General features: G+C 39.8%; 1 protein-coding gene across 1 annotated transcript in view; it reads right to left on the reverse strand.

The window, feature by feature from the left end:
• Positions 1 to 300: 300 nt before the first annotated feature.
• Positions 301 to 17429, reverse strand: part of LOC134351874 (serine/threonine-protein kinase/endoribonuclease IRE1-like) — a 71319-nt gene continuing 54190 nt past the window's right edge. The window contains exons 12-18 of the mRNA XM_063058715.1: positions 16816 to 17001; positions 15782 to 16049; positions 11363 to 11453; positions 9556 to 9745; positions 8279 to 8378; positions 4382 to 4581; positions 301 to 340 (exon numbers count right to left, since the gene is read on the reverse strand). Coding sequence (XP_062914785.1) covers positions 311 to 340; positions 4382 to 4581; positions 8279 to 8378; positions 9556 to 9745; positions 11363 to 11453; positions 15782 to 16049; positions 16816 to 17001 — 1065 coding nt within the window. The 3' untranslated portion in view covers positions 301 to 310. The remainder of the gene's footprint in view (positions 341 to 4381; positions 4582 to 8278; positions 8379 to 9555; positions 9746 to 11362; positions 11454 to 15781; positions 16050 to 16815; positions 17002 to 17429) is intronic.

Consider the following 17429-nt stretch of genomic DNA (forward strand, 5'->3'; position numbering starts at 1 on the left):
TTGTTTTCTGTACTATTACTACTTCATTAATCATTTGTTTTTCTTTCTGTATTGTATGCTTTATGTAATTCTAGTAAAGCGATTTCTTGTGACCGTTAACAGCATACAGCATAATAACCTTTGTTTACAAATACATTTTCAAATACCCCTTTCTGAAATAAAAAACACTGGACGAATTTTAAACGATTTTCGTTAAACCTGTCAAGTCCTGTCAGAATCCTTCAACGGCATCGCCCCTCATTCTTCTCAAGTACTGGCCTATTCTTCTCCATCTTGCTTTAAAGTGCAAATCTCTCATCCCAGGAACCAATCAGATGATGTTTTGTTTTTGACAAATCACCTTCAAGGCAAGGAAATCCTTATCTAAGGAATCCAAAACATTACTCCTGTACAGTGGTGAGAAGACTGACTGACTTTTGTATATCATCTGCTTTGTAAGAAAGACATATTCCATTTGCCTTCTTAATGATCTGTAGTACTTTTTATTAATTTTCTATATTTCTAGTGCAAATACATCCAGATCCCTTTGAACATTTAATAGATTTAAATCATTTAAGAGATTAATTTATTGGAAGTAGTTCAGAGGAGGTTTATTAAATTAATGCCTGAAATGGGTGGGTTGTCACATGAGGAAAGTTTGGACAGACTAGATTTGTAACTACTGGAGTACAGTAATGAGACAGGAACTTGATGGACTCTCCACGTTTCTATTCTTCTTGCCAAAATGTATAAACCTCACACTTCCCATTATTAAACACTATACACTCCTGTACCTAATAAAGTGGCCACTGAGCGTATGTTTGCAGTCTTTTGCTGCTGTAGCCCATCCACTTCGACATGTTGTATGTTCAGTGATGCTCTTCTGCACATCACTATGGTAACGCTGAGCTACTGCCATCTTTCTGGCAGCTTGAACCAGTTTGGACATTCTCTTCTGACCTCTCTCATTCACAAGGCATTTTTGCCCACAGAACTGCCGCTCACTGGAAGCTTTTTTTCTCACCATTCTTTGTAAATTCTGAAGACTGTTCTGCATGCAAAGCTCAGGAAAACAGCAGTTTCTGAGATACTCAAACCACCCCATCTGGCACTAACAATCTTTCCATAGTCAAAGTCACTTAGTCACAAAGAACACTGAGGCTGTCTACAAGAAGGGTCAGAGCCGTCTCTACTTCCTGGGGAGACTGAGGTCCTTTAACATCTGCCGGAAGATGCTGAGGATGTTCTACCAGTCTGTGGCGGCCAGTGCTATCATGTTTGCTGTTGTGTGCTGGGGCAGCAGGCTGAGGGTAGCAGACACCAACAGAATCAACAAACTTATTCGTAAGGCCAGTGATGTTGTGGGGATGGAACTGGACTCTCTCAAGGTGGTGTCTGAAAAGAGGATGCTGTCTAAGTTGCATGCCATCTTGGACAATGTCTCCCATCCACTACATAATGTACTGGTTGGGCACAGGAGTACATTCAGCCAAAGACTCATTCCACCGAGATGCAGCACAGAGCGTCATAGGAAGTCATTCCTGCCTGTGGCCATCAAACTTTACAACTCCTCCCTTGGAGGGTCAGACACTCTGTGCCGATAGGCTGGTCCTGGACTTATTTCATAATTTACTGGCATAATTTACATATTACTATTTAACTATTTATGGTTCTATTACTATTTATTATTTATGGTGCAACTGTAACGAAAACCAGTTTCCCCCTGGGATCAATAAAGTATGACTATGACTATGATTACATTTCTTCCCCATTTTGATGTTTGGTCTGAACAACTGATCTTCTTGACCATGCCTACATGTTTTTATGCATTGAATTGGTGCCATACAATTGGCTGATTAGATATTTACATTAATGAGCAGTTGTATAGGTATACCTAATAATGTGGCCACTGAGTGTATATTGTATTTTTTCCCTCACTTACTGTATATCCCTCGCAGATTCTTAGCATTCTCCTCACAACTTACATTGCCACCTATCTTTATATTATCAGCATACAATAAACTCATGCCCATGTTCTAAGCCAATTATATAGATTGTAACTAGATTCCTCATCCTATTCTCTTGTTGCTTTAAAGTCTTTCAGATTCTCCCCCCAGTCTCCCATGGTTGAACTTCTCAGTCTGCCCTTTTAGTGCTTTCGGTCAGCCTGATCTTCCGCCATCTGCCTGCCTCTACGTCTCCTGATGTCCCAGATCACTGACTGATTCTAAATAAAGAGGGCATTCATCGTCAGTCCCTCACATTAATATTTTTGGGGACGTAAATTCAAATGGAGTGACTATAAGAGTAGGTCAGTGGCTGGGCCTCTCTGTTACCACATCAAAATGACAGGAACACAAAGAGAAATTCCCACTTGCTTGGATGAATGAACTCCCAAAAACACTCAAGAAGTTTGACACCTTATAGGACAAGTTTGATTGCTACCCCATTCAATCCCTCCAGTACCAGCATTTGTACAAGGCAGCGTATTTCCTAGCGTAGGCCTCTTGTGCAGGATCTCCCAATTCCACAAACTCATCACCAGGTAGCACATCGGAATACTATCAAATGCAAGTCACATGCCATCCCAACTTGGAAACATATCACCAGTCTTTATTGTCACCGAGTCAAAATCCAGAAACTCCCTACCCACAGCACACAATTAATCACAGGAATAGGCCACTTAGCCCTTTAATCCTGCTCCATCGTTTAGTAAGAACCTCTCTACCTCTACCTGCAAAGGTAGTCTATTCCCTACCCTCTGATGAAAGCTAGTTCTAAAGGTGACCTTCTGAGAGAAAAAAAAATCACCTCATCTTTGTTACTAAATGGACAACCCTTTATTTTTAAACAGTGACTGCTAGTCCTATGTCCTTCTTTAAGAGGAATGGTAGAACCTAGGTCTCCAACCTTGCAAATATTTCTCAGGATCTTGTATGTTTCAAACAATTCCCTCTTTCACTTCATACTCCAGCAGTTACAAACCTAGCTTGTCCAAACTTCCCTCACCATCACCTATTGCAGATAATAGTTTAGTAAACTTCCGCTGAATTGTTTCCAAAACATTCACCTCTTTTTGAGGGAGTACCTTCATTAGAAAGACTGAAATAGTTACAAGCAGTTTGTATACTTAGTGACTAGATATGGACAAATATAATCCCCAAAATAATGAGCTATGAAGAAAATTTCGACTCACTGTCCTACTGTGCTTGTCTTGAATTTTGATGCTATCACTGCTTATATGTCCTGCTTACCCATTGTGAGTTCTTTGTTAGTGATGTTAGGCCTGTTCAGCTGTCCTGAGTCCTGGTGTCAGTCAAGCTTACCCATCCTGTTCACCTGTCCTGGAACTTGATGTCAGTAACACAGACACAGGCCCTTCAGCCAATCCGAAAAATCCATCAAACACACATTTACACTGATCCCATTTTATCTTCCCCACATTCGCTCCGACACCCCCCTAGATTCTAGAACTCACCAATGCATGAAAAGCAATTGGCAGTAAAGATTAAAGGTCTATTAAAGAATAGCTTTATTTGTCATATATACATCAAAACATACAGTGAAATGCGTCTTTTGCATCAATGACTAATGCTGTCTGAGGATGTACTGGAGGTAGCCCGTAAGTGTCACCGTGCTGCTGTGCCAACATAGGATGCTCAGAACCTAGTAATCCATATATTTCAGAATGTGGGAGGAAACCCATGTGATCACCGGAAGAATTTACAAACTCCTTACAAGCAGCGGCGGGAATTGAACAGTGATCACCGGCACTGAAAGGTGTTATATGCTAGCCACTATGCTGTCGTGCCACCCCTATTAACCCACCAACCAGCTCATCTTTGGGATGTGGGAACAAACTGAAGTACCTGGAAGAAACCCATAAATTACACAGTTAGCCTTGGAGGTCAGGATCAAGTCAGGGCTGCTGGAGCTGTAAGGCGCAGTTCTGTCCATCCATCAATGTCAGCCTTGTACACCTGTCCTGATTCCTAGTGGTAGTCTGATGCGTAGCCTCCTACTCATAGTTCTCAAGATTTTTGTCTCAATTGAACATTCAGCATTCGATGCCACATTCAATACAGAATGGCGGACCAAAGACAGAGACTTCCCAGCAAATTTTACACCTACATGTTGAACCTCCACACTTCAATAAATTGACATCTGAAAAATCAGTTACGTAGGTCAGAACATAGAAGATATAGTACAGATTAGTCAGCATGATTCGGAGGAAAGACAAATTTTATGGATGGAATCTAAATGATTTTACAGGGTCCATATGAGATTGCACCCAATTGTTGACGATTTGTTGATTAATGCAGATTAATGCCCTGACTTCATTTATACCCATGTAATACGGATCTGCTAAAATCAATGTGTTTGACTGAATATGAAAACTTACAGGCTTGTCTTTAGGATCCTCTTGTAAAACCTCAGGTGCAATCCAGCCCTCTGTTCCAGGTATACCAGAGTGTAGGCTGAAACTGTGATGTCCAGCAGACAGTTTCTTACACAGGCCAAAATCCGAGAGCACTGCCCTTACATTTCCATGAGAGTTTGGCAGGGAGATGAGGATGTTGCGTGGTTTCAAGTCACGATGGACTAGAACCCAGATTCACAGAAATAATATAGATTAGATTTGCTAGCAACCTGTGACTTTACATAATAACTTGCCTTTCAAATATTAAGAGGCAAGGAGAGGCTGATTTATAATCCCTCTCAAGCCCACTCTCCCACCTTCTCCTAGTAACCTTTGACACCCTTACTAATCAAAAACCTATCAACCTCCACTTTAAATATATCCAATGACTAAGCCTCCACAGCTGTCCCTGGCAATGAATTCCACAGACTCACCACCCTCTGGCAAAAAAAAATCCTCCTCATCTCTGTTCTAAAGGGATGTCCGTGTATTCTGAAGCCGTGCCCTCTGGTCCTAGACTCCTCCACTACAGGAAACATCCTCTCCATGTCCACTCTATTTAGACCAGTGATTCCCAATGGGGGGAAGTTGAGAGTCCTAAGTTAAGGAAACAGAAGTCGTCGGGGAGAATTCAAGATTCTTTGGAGACAGGGTTGGGGGCAGTAGGCGACACCTTAACAATGGCACGATAATTATGAGACCTTACGTGATTGGTCAATTGTGCTAACTGGAATAGTATAAAGGTAGCCTACTGAACACCAGTTCTATTCCAACTAAAATTCAGGTTCAAATCTGAATCCGTGTCAATGTAATTTTCACTGTTGTGATCGTCTTCACCTTTGCCTCGCTGCTCCTTTGTGTGCCGCAAACATCATTCCATCTGTTTCAATTCGCTGCCATCATCAACATCAGATAGACATTTCCAGTTTGTGTTAATTTTTTATTTTAATTTAGCCCTGTTAATGATGGATAAATACGTAAGGTGCAATCTCTACAAGTCTGAAGGAGGTGAAGCCTTGAATTCTAATCCTGCTAAGAACCAGAATCTACAGAAAGTGCGTCAATACAATGTAACATACCTGTAGTATGATTTTATTCTGTTCCTGTTGGATAAGCAATGCCCCATGTGTCTTATTTGTAATACTGTACTGTCTAATGAAGTCCCGAAATCATCAAGATTGCAGGAATACTTCTGTAAAAGACACACTGAAAAGGCTACTTATGGTATTACTCAGCTTCAGAAGATGAAAGAAGCATTTGAAAAGCTTTGCACATTCCAGTCATTTGCCAAGAAAGCTAAAAATGACCTGGATAGTGGCCTCGTTGCTTCTTATAACATTTCCAAAATAATAGCAAAGTGTGGAAAATCTCATACAATTGGTGAAAGGTTAATAATGCCTATTGTACAGAAGTGCTCACCATTGTTCTCAAGATGGACACCAGTATTTTATAATCAATTCCTCTGAGTAATAACTGTGTAGCTCATGGTATTGACAAAATGAGTGAAGACGTTGAGTATCAACTATGCACAGAGCTACAAAAAACAGAATTTGTGATACAACTGAATGAGGCATTGCTAATAGCATATGCAGAGTTTATCAAAAATGGAAAAGTTCATGAACAGATTTCTCTTTTGTAACAAGATAAAGACAAATATCAATGGAAAATCAATTTACGAGGAGCTCAAAAGTATTCTGATTAAGAATATGATTTCTTGTGCAGCAGATGGAGTATCATATATGACAAGTCACCATGCTGGTGTAATGGGATTTACAAAAGAAATTCCAAGTTTGTTTGCAATCCATTGTGTAATTCATTGTCAACATCTCACAGCCAAAAACCTCAGCCAGCGACTTTTTTCAAGCATGACTCTTGTAATATCTGTTATCAACAAAATTAAAGCTCATTCATTAAATAGCAGAATATTTCGCCAGTTATGCCAAGAACGATGAAGAGTTTGAATGCTTGCTTCTTCACATTGAAGTGTGTTGGCTGTCAAAAGGCTGCTGCTTAAAATGTTTCTTTGATCTTTTCGACACGGCGGTTGAATTTTTGCTCAAAGTCAACAAGAGCTAAGGAAACAAGATTGAACTTCTACATGGAGATGTGGCATACCTAGCCAATTGGTATGATAAAATGTACATTCTAAATAGGAAACTGCAGGGTGAGAATTTCAATTTAATCCAGTCAAAAAATGCAGTGTTTGCTTTTATTGGAAAATAGGAAATGTATAAGCAAAACATTGGGAGAAGAATGTTCTCACAATTTCACTGCATGGAAAGTATCGCACTCTCTTTCACAGACAATGATTTGCAAGAGTACTGCTTACACCTGCAGTCACTGAAGAAGGATTTTCAGAATCAAGGATTTGAACGATCTGGAAATTCTGGACTGGGTAATTAATCCATTTCTTTGCAAGGTGGAAGAACAGGAAGAGAACTTGCAAGAAGAAATTATTGAAATTTAGAATGCTGAAAAAGGAAAAATTGCTTTTAAAAATGTTGGCTTTTGTGGTATGTGGCTACACTGTCATATGAAGTTTCCTGGTCTCTGGAGAAGAGCCAAACTGCTCTTCATTGCACTTCCATCCTCCTACCTTGTTGAAAGAGGCTTCAGTGCTGTGAACCACGTACTCACAAAAAACAGAAACCACTTGGACATTGTTACGGATGGAAACTTAAGGCTTTTGCTGTCAAACTTGAACTAGATATTTCAACTCTTGCCAAAATCCATCAAGCACATTGATAACGAAGCTGCTGTACAGTGCACAGGTACTGTGTAAGCTAGGTTTAAAGATAAATAAAAATTTAAAGCAGTATCATTTTTCTCATGTTAGCATATGGTAGACATTTTTTAAACACTGGTGGTCTAAGAAGGGTGTTGGCAAGTATGAAGGTGCTTTAGGCGGGCATTGGCAAGTATGAAGGTATTAGGGGGTGTTGGGCTAAAAACGATTGGGAAACACTGATCTAGACCTTTCAGTATTTCAATAAGATCCCCCCTCATTCTTTTAAGCTCCAGCAAGAACAGGCCCAGACCCATTAAATGCTCCTCATACATTAACCCTTTCATTCCCGGGATCATTCTCACAAATCTCTTCTGGACCTTCTCCAATGTCAGCACATCCTTTCTTAGACTTTTTTTTAAGATTTAGAAATACAGCACTGAACAGGACCTCCTGGCACTCTGAGCTGTGCTACCCAGCAATTTAACCTTAACCTAATCAAATAACAATTTATAATGACCAATTAACCTACTAACTGGTACACAGGAAGAAACCCACACGCACACGGGAAGAACATACAAACTTTCTTACAGAGTACACTAGAACTGAACTCCAAACTCCGACACCCCAAGCTGTAAGAGAGTTGTGCTAACTGCTACATTACCGTGGCACTCAAAACTGCTCACCATATTTCAAGTGCAGTCTGACCAGTGCCTTATGAAGACTCAGCATCACATTCTTACTTTTATATTCTAGTCCTCTCAAAATGAATGCTAACATTGTATTTGGCTTCAGGGACTTAACCTGTAAGTTAACTTTAGGGAATCCCTTGGCACCTTGGATTTCTGAATTCGTTCCCTATTTAGAACAGAGACTATGCCTTTATTCCTTCTACCAAAGTGCATGACCAGACACTTCACTACACCGTATTCTATCTGCCACTTCTTTTCCCACTCTCCTCATCTGTATAAATCTTTTTGCAGACTTCCTGCTTCTTCAAAACCACCTGCCCTTCCACCCATCGTTGTATTTGTCCACAAAGCCATCATTAGACCAAGTAGCTAATAAACAAAAACGCAATCTACACTTCATAAGTTAATTTTTTTTTCACTGTAATAGTTTTATATATTTTAGTGAGCATAAAAAGATCTTACCAATATTAAGGGAATGGAGATGAGCTAGGCCAGACATGGTCTGAAAGAGTGCCGTGACTCGATCCAGATTAACATGGTCAAATTTACAATCTTCCACATACTGAATAATAAAGCAAAATAAAATATGAACAGATACAGGATATCTGAAATTAGTACTGTAAATATCAGAAATACCCAGTGGGTCAGAACTAAAGTGATCTGAAATGTTAAATCTGTTGTTTCTCTCCATAAATACTGTCTAATATTTTAGCTTTCCAGTTTTTCTTGTTTTACTTTAATAAAACATGTTTCACACTTAACATAATATAAAATTAAATCCACACCCCTAAAGAATAGTTTTATCATCAATAAGCAATTGTGGTATGAAATAGAATACCAGAACTAGAAACCCCCAAGATTAAATACAGGGCAAATATTAAACATATTCGCTTCAGAGAATATGTTTATCAAATGTTCCCAGAGATTATACTCCGCTACAAAACTCCTTCTACATTGCTGAATAATTTTTCCTCAGGCTAGGTAAAGGTATCAAGATCTTTTACACTGTCGCATTATACAAACGTTTGTAGAAAATATTATATATATATATATATATAAAACCCCCTCTCACTAATCTCATCTACCTGGTAGGTTATGCAACAAATAGACATTACATTCAAGTTTATGTGTAAGGTGAGTGTTCTTAAAGTTCATTTGGATTCATTTTCACATTTGATGCTCGCAGAATTAAAGTATTGGCATCACATGTTGTCTGTATCCTTGGCACATTTCGTAGCCTTCTACATGATCTTACATTAAAAGATATTAGATGAGGAAAAGTATTTTTGATAGCTTCAAGTGATAGATTATTAACGTAACAAATTATTACCATTTCTTTTTAATTGAAGAAATTTCTAAGTCATGTTCACGTCCTAACACAATGATTACATACAGACTATACCTAATATATCACTATTCGCTATGTTCTCACTTTATTCCTTAATCTATAATCTATTAAACCATGCACATTGATGTTCCCCACTGACAATATAGTTCATAACACTGTTGCCTATGTGTGAAAGAAGAAGCCCATGATTGCCTTTAATACCTGATTTCAGACTTTAAACGCTCTTCCCCATTTGAATGTGCACAATGTGCACATTTTACCCAGATTATTGCTGTCAGCCTTCTTTGTCATCTTGTAAACATTGACCAGGTTACTCTAAAGTCTTCAATGAGAATATGTTTCAAAAAAATTGGTGAAAAACCACATTGTTAAATAGAAAGCCCCAATTCACCTCTTGCAGGGTAGCTGCACACAGCTCGATTGCAATATAATAAAACTGCTTATCCCTTTCAGTACAGAAATAGCGAATGACATTAGGATGCTCATCAGATTCCCGAAGGAGCTGAACTTCACGGTTGGCAAAATTGAAACATTCAGGGAGAATCCTTTTCACAGCAACATTACGGTTATCAAAGGTCCCCCTAGGTGGTGAATAGGATATATGTAAGTTACTTCAATGTGCATATAATACAAAATGGACAGGTTAAAAAAACTTTATAAAAATGAAGTTCATCATTAATAAAACTCCAGAGAAACAATGAAAAATGTTTCATTACATCACTTCTCTGATAGTCTGTACAACTGAAAGGCTGATATGAGGGAACACTCCTTTGTGTAAATAGTTGTGAGGATCACTCTCTCTGGAAATTGCTGCTAATACTGGGGTTCAATTGCAGATTAAAAAGAGAAGCAATTCTTTGTTAATTCTTTGTTATGGATATAGTACCAAGAGTCACGAATGGATATTGAGTGGCAATCATTATTGAATTGATAGGTGGAACAGACCCAAGCAGTGGAAAGACCTCCTCACTTCTTATGTTCCCTCCCTACCCTCCATCAATGTCTTTTATTTAACTATCTGCAAGGAGGTGCAGCAAGGAGTGTTTGGGTTGCGCTTCATGATTCAAGGTTGTTTAATGTCACTTCCAGAACGTTAATATACGGAAGAACGAAATAATTGTTACTCTGGATTAGATGCAGAACAAAAAAACCCCACAATAAATAAAGAACACAATAACTTAGAATAACACAATAAATAAGATAGCTTATATTCACAGATTCATTGTATGTATATAAAGTGACACTAGGCACAGGACAGTCTGCACATAAGATGGCCGACAGGAAACGATAGGTGTTTGTACATAACGTGGCTGAAAGGAAGTGGTGGTGGCGTGGGTTAGTGGGTGGAGGTGTTGATCAGCCTTACTGCTTGGAGAAAATAACTGTTTTTGAATCTGGTGGTCCTGCCATGGATGCTCTGCAGTCTCCTCCCCGATGGGGAGTGGGACAAATAGTCCATGAGCAGGGCGGGTGGTATCCTTCATGATATCACTAGCTTTCTGTATATATGGAAGATATCATGAAGGATACCACCTTTCTGCATCTTTCTATATATATATGTCCTTGATACTGGTGATGCATTGGGCAGTTTAAAGGATCAGTCGTGACTCAATGGGCCAAATGGCCTAACTCTGCTCCTATATTTTATGGTCTACCCATTGTAGAGCCTTCCTGTCCACTGCGGTGATGCAACATGTTAGGAAGCTCTCTACTGCTCATCTGTAGAAGATTGTGCACAGTCCAGCTCTCTTCAGCCTCCTCAGAAACAAGAGATGCTGGTGAGTTTTCTTGATTGTATAGGATGTGCTCCGGGACCATGAAAGGTTGTGTGAGTGTGCTCTCCCAGGAGTTTGAAACTGTTTGCAGTTTCCACTGCTGTGCTGCCGATGTAAAGAGGGGCGTGAGTGGTGTGAGTTCTGAAGTCGATAACCATCTCCTTTGTCTTATTGATATTGAGGAACAGGTAATTTGCCTGGCTTGAGCTCTTGACCTTGACCTTGAACTCTTCTAACTCCTCTCTGTAGGCTGTCTCATCATGTTATTGGCAAACTTGACAATGGGATTACTTGGAGTATTGGGTGCAGTTTGACACAGACAGGAAGGGTTATGTTTTCAAAAGCAGCTGTGATGCTTTCTTTGCAGATAATAGATAAAATTATATATTATCATAGTTTATAATATAACTCTCCTTGCCTTACCGAAATACAAATGTTCCCCCGGCTCCATGACCTAGTACATCTTTTGGATTGAAGGAAATCTTTCCTATTGTAACCAAGTTGGTTCCAGCATCTGAATGGGTGGATAAGACACCATTAACATCATAAACATTAGCAGAATTACAAACAGAAGACGAAAAAACAGAATAACATTCAATCTATTCTTAACTCATTATCAAGATCTGGGCTCCTCATTTAAGTATGGAGTCTGTGAGCAGGACAGGGGAACAACTTGACTTCTTTTAAAATGGGTATTATAATCAGCTTGGTAAATAAAATTTTGAAAAAACTTATTCATCTTTAAGTAATTAGAAATTGATCAAAGTGAGGTGGAAGGAAACATGATGGGAAAATGAACCGTGAACCAGCAAGAAGTTCTTTAGTAATTAGAGGTATATTTTAGAAAAAAGATGCAGAATGCATCGTTTTAAAAACCCCAAGAGCATGGCTGCTCAGTTAACTCACTAACTTCATTAGTTTCATGCAAGAAATACACTCTAAACAGTCAATCAAGCACCTACTATTCTCAGCCAAAACAAAGAGGAATTAAGAAGGAATTTAATGTAACTCTGCCACATCAATATGCAGTCACTGCATGACTACCCAAGGGTCTCAGCCCAAAATATTGACGCTTTACTCCTCTCCATAGATGCTGCCTGACCTGCTGAGTTCCTCAAGCATTTTCAAATCAAATCTAATCTAACTTTCATTCAACTATACATGGATACAGCTGAAAAAGACAGCATGCCTCTGGGGCCAAGGTGCAAAACATGCACAGCACATTCAAAATAGTGAGAAAAGAAACCCATAGTCATGTAAGAAAACACATATATAGTCCAAGACCCTGAGCAACGTCCAGCAAATTTATGACACAGTTCTGGCAATCCAGCTTGTAATTCCACCAATCAGACACTGGATGGCAGCACTGACAGGAAAGGCCAGCCCCCAACTCAGCACAGATATCCTGCTACACTGCTCTGGCATCTCCTCACCTGGATTACAGCAGCAGTCAAGTCTGCAGCTTGAGGCCTGCTCCTTGCTACAATCAAGGTTACACTGCTGCCTCGCCATCTGCCTCACTACCAAACAAGGGAAACAGGCCTGCAGCATCTTACATTATAAATGTCCAACAGGGTCTTGCGATTGGAAGAGAAATGTCCAAGACAATCACCCATGGTTACACTGCGCAACACTTTTGCACACCAACTTTGATGCCTTCAAGTAGCAGGCAGCAATATGGTCTGCACCCAGGTCACCTCCTCCGAACCTAATTGGGCTCCTTCAACCTGCCAGCCAGCTCCTTCTCCGGCACGTCAGCCAGCTTCTCCTTCTCCAGCCCGCCAGCCAGCTTCTTCATCACTGACACGCCAGCCGACTCCTCTTTGTCCAACTCACCAGCCAACTCCTTCACCGACCCGCTGGCTGGTTCCTACAACACCCCAGCCGGCTACTCCGAACAATGAGCAGTTCACTGATGCGGCAGACCTGCTGTATCCATAGTTCTTGGAGTCTAGTATAGTCTTATGATCATAAAGAACACATTTAATAAAGAAAAGAACACCTTTGGTTGGCCCCCGAGAGGCCGCTGTGTCTGAACATGTGCCATCTTACTGGAAAGAGATGTGTGTTGGTTGTGTTGTTCTAGCAAATGGGCTGCCTGTTATACATTGTGCCTAATTTTACTATTGCTGCCAGGTTTCTCCCTGGGTGATAGTGAAAACCACTGTAGTGTTTGTCAATGGGAAATTAGCTAGATGAACAAAATAAATCAAATCACAATAGAAATAGTTCGGACACTCTCATTAGCTGTGAACTTAATGCACAAAGAATGATAGTTAACAGGAGTAATGCACTAGCAAGAATGAAATGAAGCTGGAGACTTATGGTGAGGGACAAAACATATGAAAAGCTGAAGTTTATTCAAAATGACAGGTTGGAAAAATTGTTAAAAAGTACACATGATCCTGGGCTTTCTAAGTAGTAGCACTAAGTACAAGAACAAGGAAGTCATGTTGAAACATCATAAAACACTAGTTTGGCAATAACTATAATATGGTGTGAATGTCTGAGTATTACATTTTATGAAAGATGTAAAGGTTTCTGAGATGGTTTTGATTGGAATTATTAAAATGAGCCCAAAGATGAGGGCTTTTACTTTAGTGAACAGACTGGAGAAGCAGGGGTGGACTTGCTTGAAACAGTGGAATTTGGGAGAGGAACTGGTAAAGATGTTTAAAATCAGGTTGGGTTTAGACAAAGGAGATGGAAAGAAACTGTTCCCATTGGTGGACAAGTCTAAAATTAGGGGACACAAAATGCTTGTGACCAGCAAAATTACTACAATTCTCAGATTATTTTCATGCTCGCAGAAAGGGTCTGAAATGGACTGCCAAATGTAGTACTGTAGGAAGATTCAAAAGAGGTAATTACTTAATGGAAAATATTTACAGGACTACCCAGAGAGGATGGAGGAGTGGGACAAGGTTGGCTGCTCCTACAAAGAGCTGTTACAAATGGGCCAAATTGTCCCAGTCTGGGCTGAAATCATTCTGCAAAAAAAGCTGCGATGCATTTGGGGAAAAAATACCTTTAGCTGTGAGCACCTGAAGAGCGCTCTCCTGATGATAAAAGAAAATAAGGAAGTTAGAGCAGGAGTAAGAACCTAGTCCTTCAAGCCTTCAGGGCTGATCTGTCCCAGGTCTCATCTCTTCTGTGCCAGTTCCCCATAGTCTTTAATTCCATGATGTTTCAAAAATGTATCCACTTCCTTTTCAAATGTCCTAGTGATCCAGCTTCCAAGCAACCCTCCAGAGAAGAGAGCTGCTGAGATTTACCACCATCCGTGAGAAGTTCCTATGTACCTCCGTTTTAAATGACTATGTTTAAATAATATTGTAACTATGTTCCTCTTTCAAAATTTCCCATTAATGGTAACATCTCAGCTTGTACCTTTTAAAAGTTCAAATGTCAAAGTACATTTATTACCAAAATATTTATACTGTTTACAACCTTGAGATTTGTCTCCTTGCAGGCAGCCACAAAAAAAAGAAACACAATGGAGCCCATTAAAAACACCCACACTACAAAGGCAGTCAAATACCCAACATGCAAAAAAAGTCAAATCTTGCAAACAATAAAAAATAATTAACACAGAGAACATTAACCACAGAGTCCGCAAAAGTGAGTCACAGTCACGAAACCCATTCAGCACTGAGGTGAGTGAAGCCTGTCAGGGTAACAACTGCTCCCAATCTTGGGGGCGTGGGACCCAAGACTCTTGTACCTATCACCCAACAGTAGTAGTGAGAAGAGAGGGAAACTAGCCAAACACAGTCAGACATTGCTGAACACCTGTTCATTTTCTGTTCTTGTCTTTGATAATTTTACTTTTGCCTGATGCTTTAATCAGCGTGGAGTAATGGAGCTGACCATGGGTTCATCTTCTGCCATTAGGCCTCCACGCAGTGTCCACCCCCAGCGATGGCCACCCTGGCCGCATAGGTACTCTTCAGAGTCTAGTTCGCTGAATTGGCCAGGAGAGCACAAAAGTGCCAGGTTGTTTGGTCAATTCAAAAACCATCCTTAGAAGGGAAATTACAGGCTGCAGACTTGCCTCTTGTGATCTTAAATGTTTCAATAAGATATCCACTCATTCTTCTAAACTCCAAAGAATAAAGATCTAATTTCTTTAGCTGCTTGTGACAATACAACCTTTCATCCCAGGAATTAGCCCCAGTGATTTCTTTTGGACTGTCTCTAATGCCAGTATATTCTTTCTTATTTAAGGGTCCAAAGGCAATACACAGATATTTGATTACGTTTATTTAGCCTATCCATCCAGTCTTCCACAACGGAACATTGCAAGCTTGGTGAGGTAGTACACTAAGGTTGTACAGGTATAACCTTAATGTAATTTGTTGGAAATGAAAGGGTAGGTCAAAATAATGGTTAAGAAACTAGTAACAAATGGACTACCTATTCTACTCTTTCCTGCTATCTCTTATTCTTAGTGTCATAAGTTCACCACCTTCCAGACGTTAGTTAATGAAAATGTTCCAACTTAATTTCTTCCTCTTTGTTATCTTGTTACCCCCACTTGGAACTGACCTCCTGTAATGCTTATCAATGTCATCCAAGGAGAAACATGGAAGTAACAGTTGGACTGTTCTTGTTCTTTGTGAACTAGGCACAGTGTGTCACAGACAGCTCATTTACTACTAGGTGTGGACATTCATGCTTTGCATGTGTCTCAACATGCAGAGTTAGATTGTAATTATGTCCTTCTCAGCTCCTCCTTTAGCTGAGTATAGTCAATGATTGCTTGACTGACTAGAAAGTAGGATGTTTGTTCTGGAAAAATAACAAATTTGCAGAAGTGACATAGATAATCTCAATACTAACCAGCCACTATTTCATCATAACAGACAGTACCATTGAATAAACTGTAGCCAGGAGGTTGCTCTGAGGATTGGGTACTGCTGTCATGACTTGGTGGGCTGGGTCCCTGGGCTTCTTTTAGGGAGGTTTGAGATACCTCACTGGAGAGTTCTGGAGAGTCCAACTTGATCTGGTCAGCAGAGCGCGGTGGTTGCTGCTGAAGCAGCTGAAACTTCTCCTCCAGGTGTTGTTCCAGTTGCTCCTGTTGTAATTTCTGCTGCCGATGCATCTTCTATAACAGAAAGGAGAGAGAGGAAGCTTCAGAGCAGGTAAGGGATCCTTCATAATATTACAGGATAATATAGGCTGATTGATTACTGAGCCAATACCTGCCTTAAATGGATTCCAAGCACCATCTTTCTCGCATTCCACCAGACTAAATGAAGAAGGCATTATCACTGGTGTAAACAATGTTAACTTACTGAGGTGGAGGTTGGGGGCAAAGGAATCTCTATACCATTAGGTTAATGGCCAAGAGCTGTGAATCACTATAAAATCAGCTTAATGATAAGCAGCTTGGCATCAGTTTAACATCAGATCAGTGTATATCAATTGGAGGATCATGATACAAAGCTTCAATTTAAAGAGTTGGGGGTACGATTAGGTTTATGGAAGAGAATTTGGGACCATTGTGACATTACCTAACAATTAATGGACAGGAAGGGTTAAAAGGGTAGACAATCAGAGTAGCATTAGGCTAACAGAGGTGAACTGGGATCACTGTAGCATCAGGTTGATGGAAGCTGGGCGGGAGAAAGTTCGACAGAAAATATAGAAGGGGAGCTGGGGGTTGGGGTGGGGTGGTTGGAGGAGAGCTAGATATCACCATAACATAATGTTGAGAGCAGGGAGACGAAGAGAATAAGATCACAATTACACCTGTTATTAAAAAAAGAAACCTCATGTCATTATAAGAAGAATAAAGGAGAATAAACTGGGAACTACTTTAACACTAGATTACTGGTGCATGACATAATTGTTTTGAAAATATCACTTACCTTTGGATACATGATTAGAAACACCACCCAGCATCCTACTAGTAAACCAAGTATGACTGCAGTCAGAATATCCTGGTTTCCAAATTCAGGCACAGTCTCTGTTGTAGCCTCTTGCTTCACTTCATTGTCTATCCGATAATTTTCAACAAAATCTTTTGATTGCATCTGGTTATTCTGCGACATAAACTTAACAGAATATCAAATATTTTGGTTTACAAATGAAATATGCAATGCTGCTACATAACTAAATACCTTTCAATAAATGATTTGTGGTTTTGCCTGCTATGAGGCACAATTACCTGATATTTTTCAACCTATCAGAGATCATGTGTAATTTACTTTTCATGTGTATTTTACAATTTTGATTATTAAAATTGAAGCAATCTGTCACTTCAGGTATAAAAGTTTTATATCAGTTGATAAAAGGAATGTATTCCATATTTTCCATTCTAACCTCCAGAGTTTTATAAAATTATGAGGGGCGTAGTTAGGCAGATAGCCAGTGCCTTTTCCACAGAGCAGAAGAGTCTAACACTAGATAGCACAAGTTTAAGATGAGAGGTGAAAGACTGAAAAGGGAACTGAGGGGCAAGATTTTCCACGGATGGCTGTAA

This window comes from Mobula hypostoma, chromosome 9, assembly GCF_963921235.1.
Source record: "Mobula hypostoma chromosome 9, sMobHyp1.1, whole genome shotgun sequence".
Lineage (NCBI taxonomy): Eukaryota > Metazoa > Chordata > Chondrichthyes > Myliobatiformes > Myliobatidae > Mobula > Mobula hypostoma.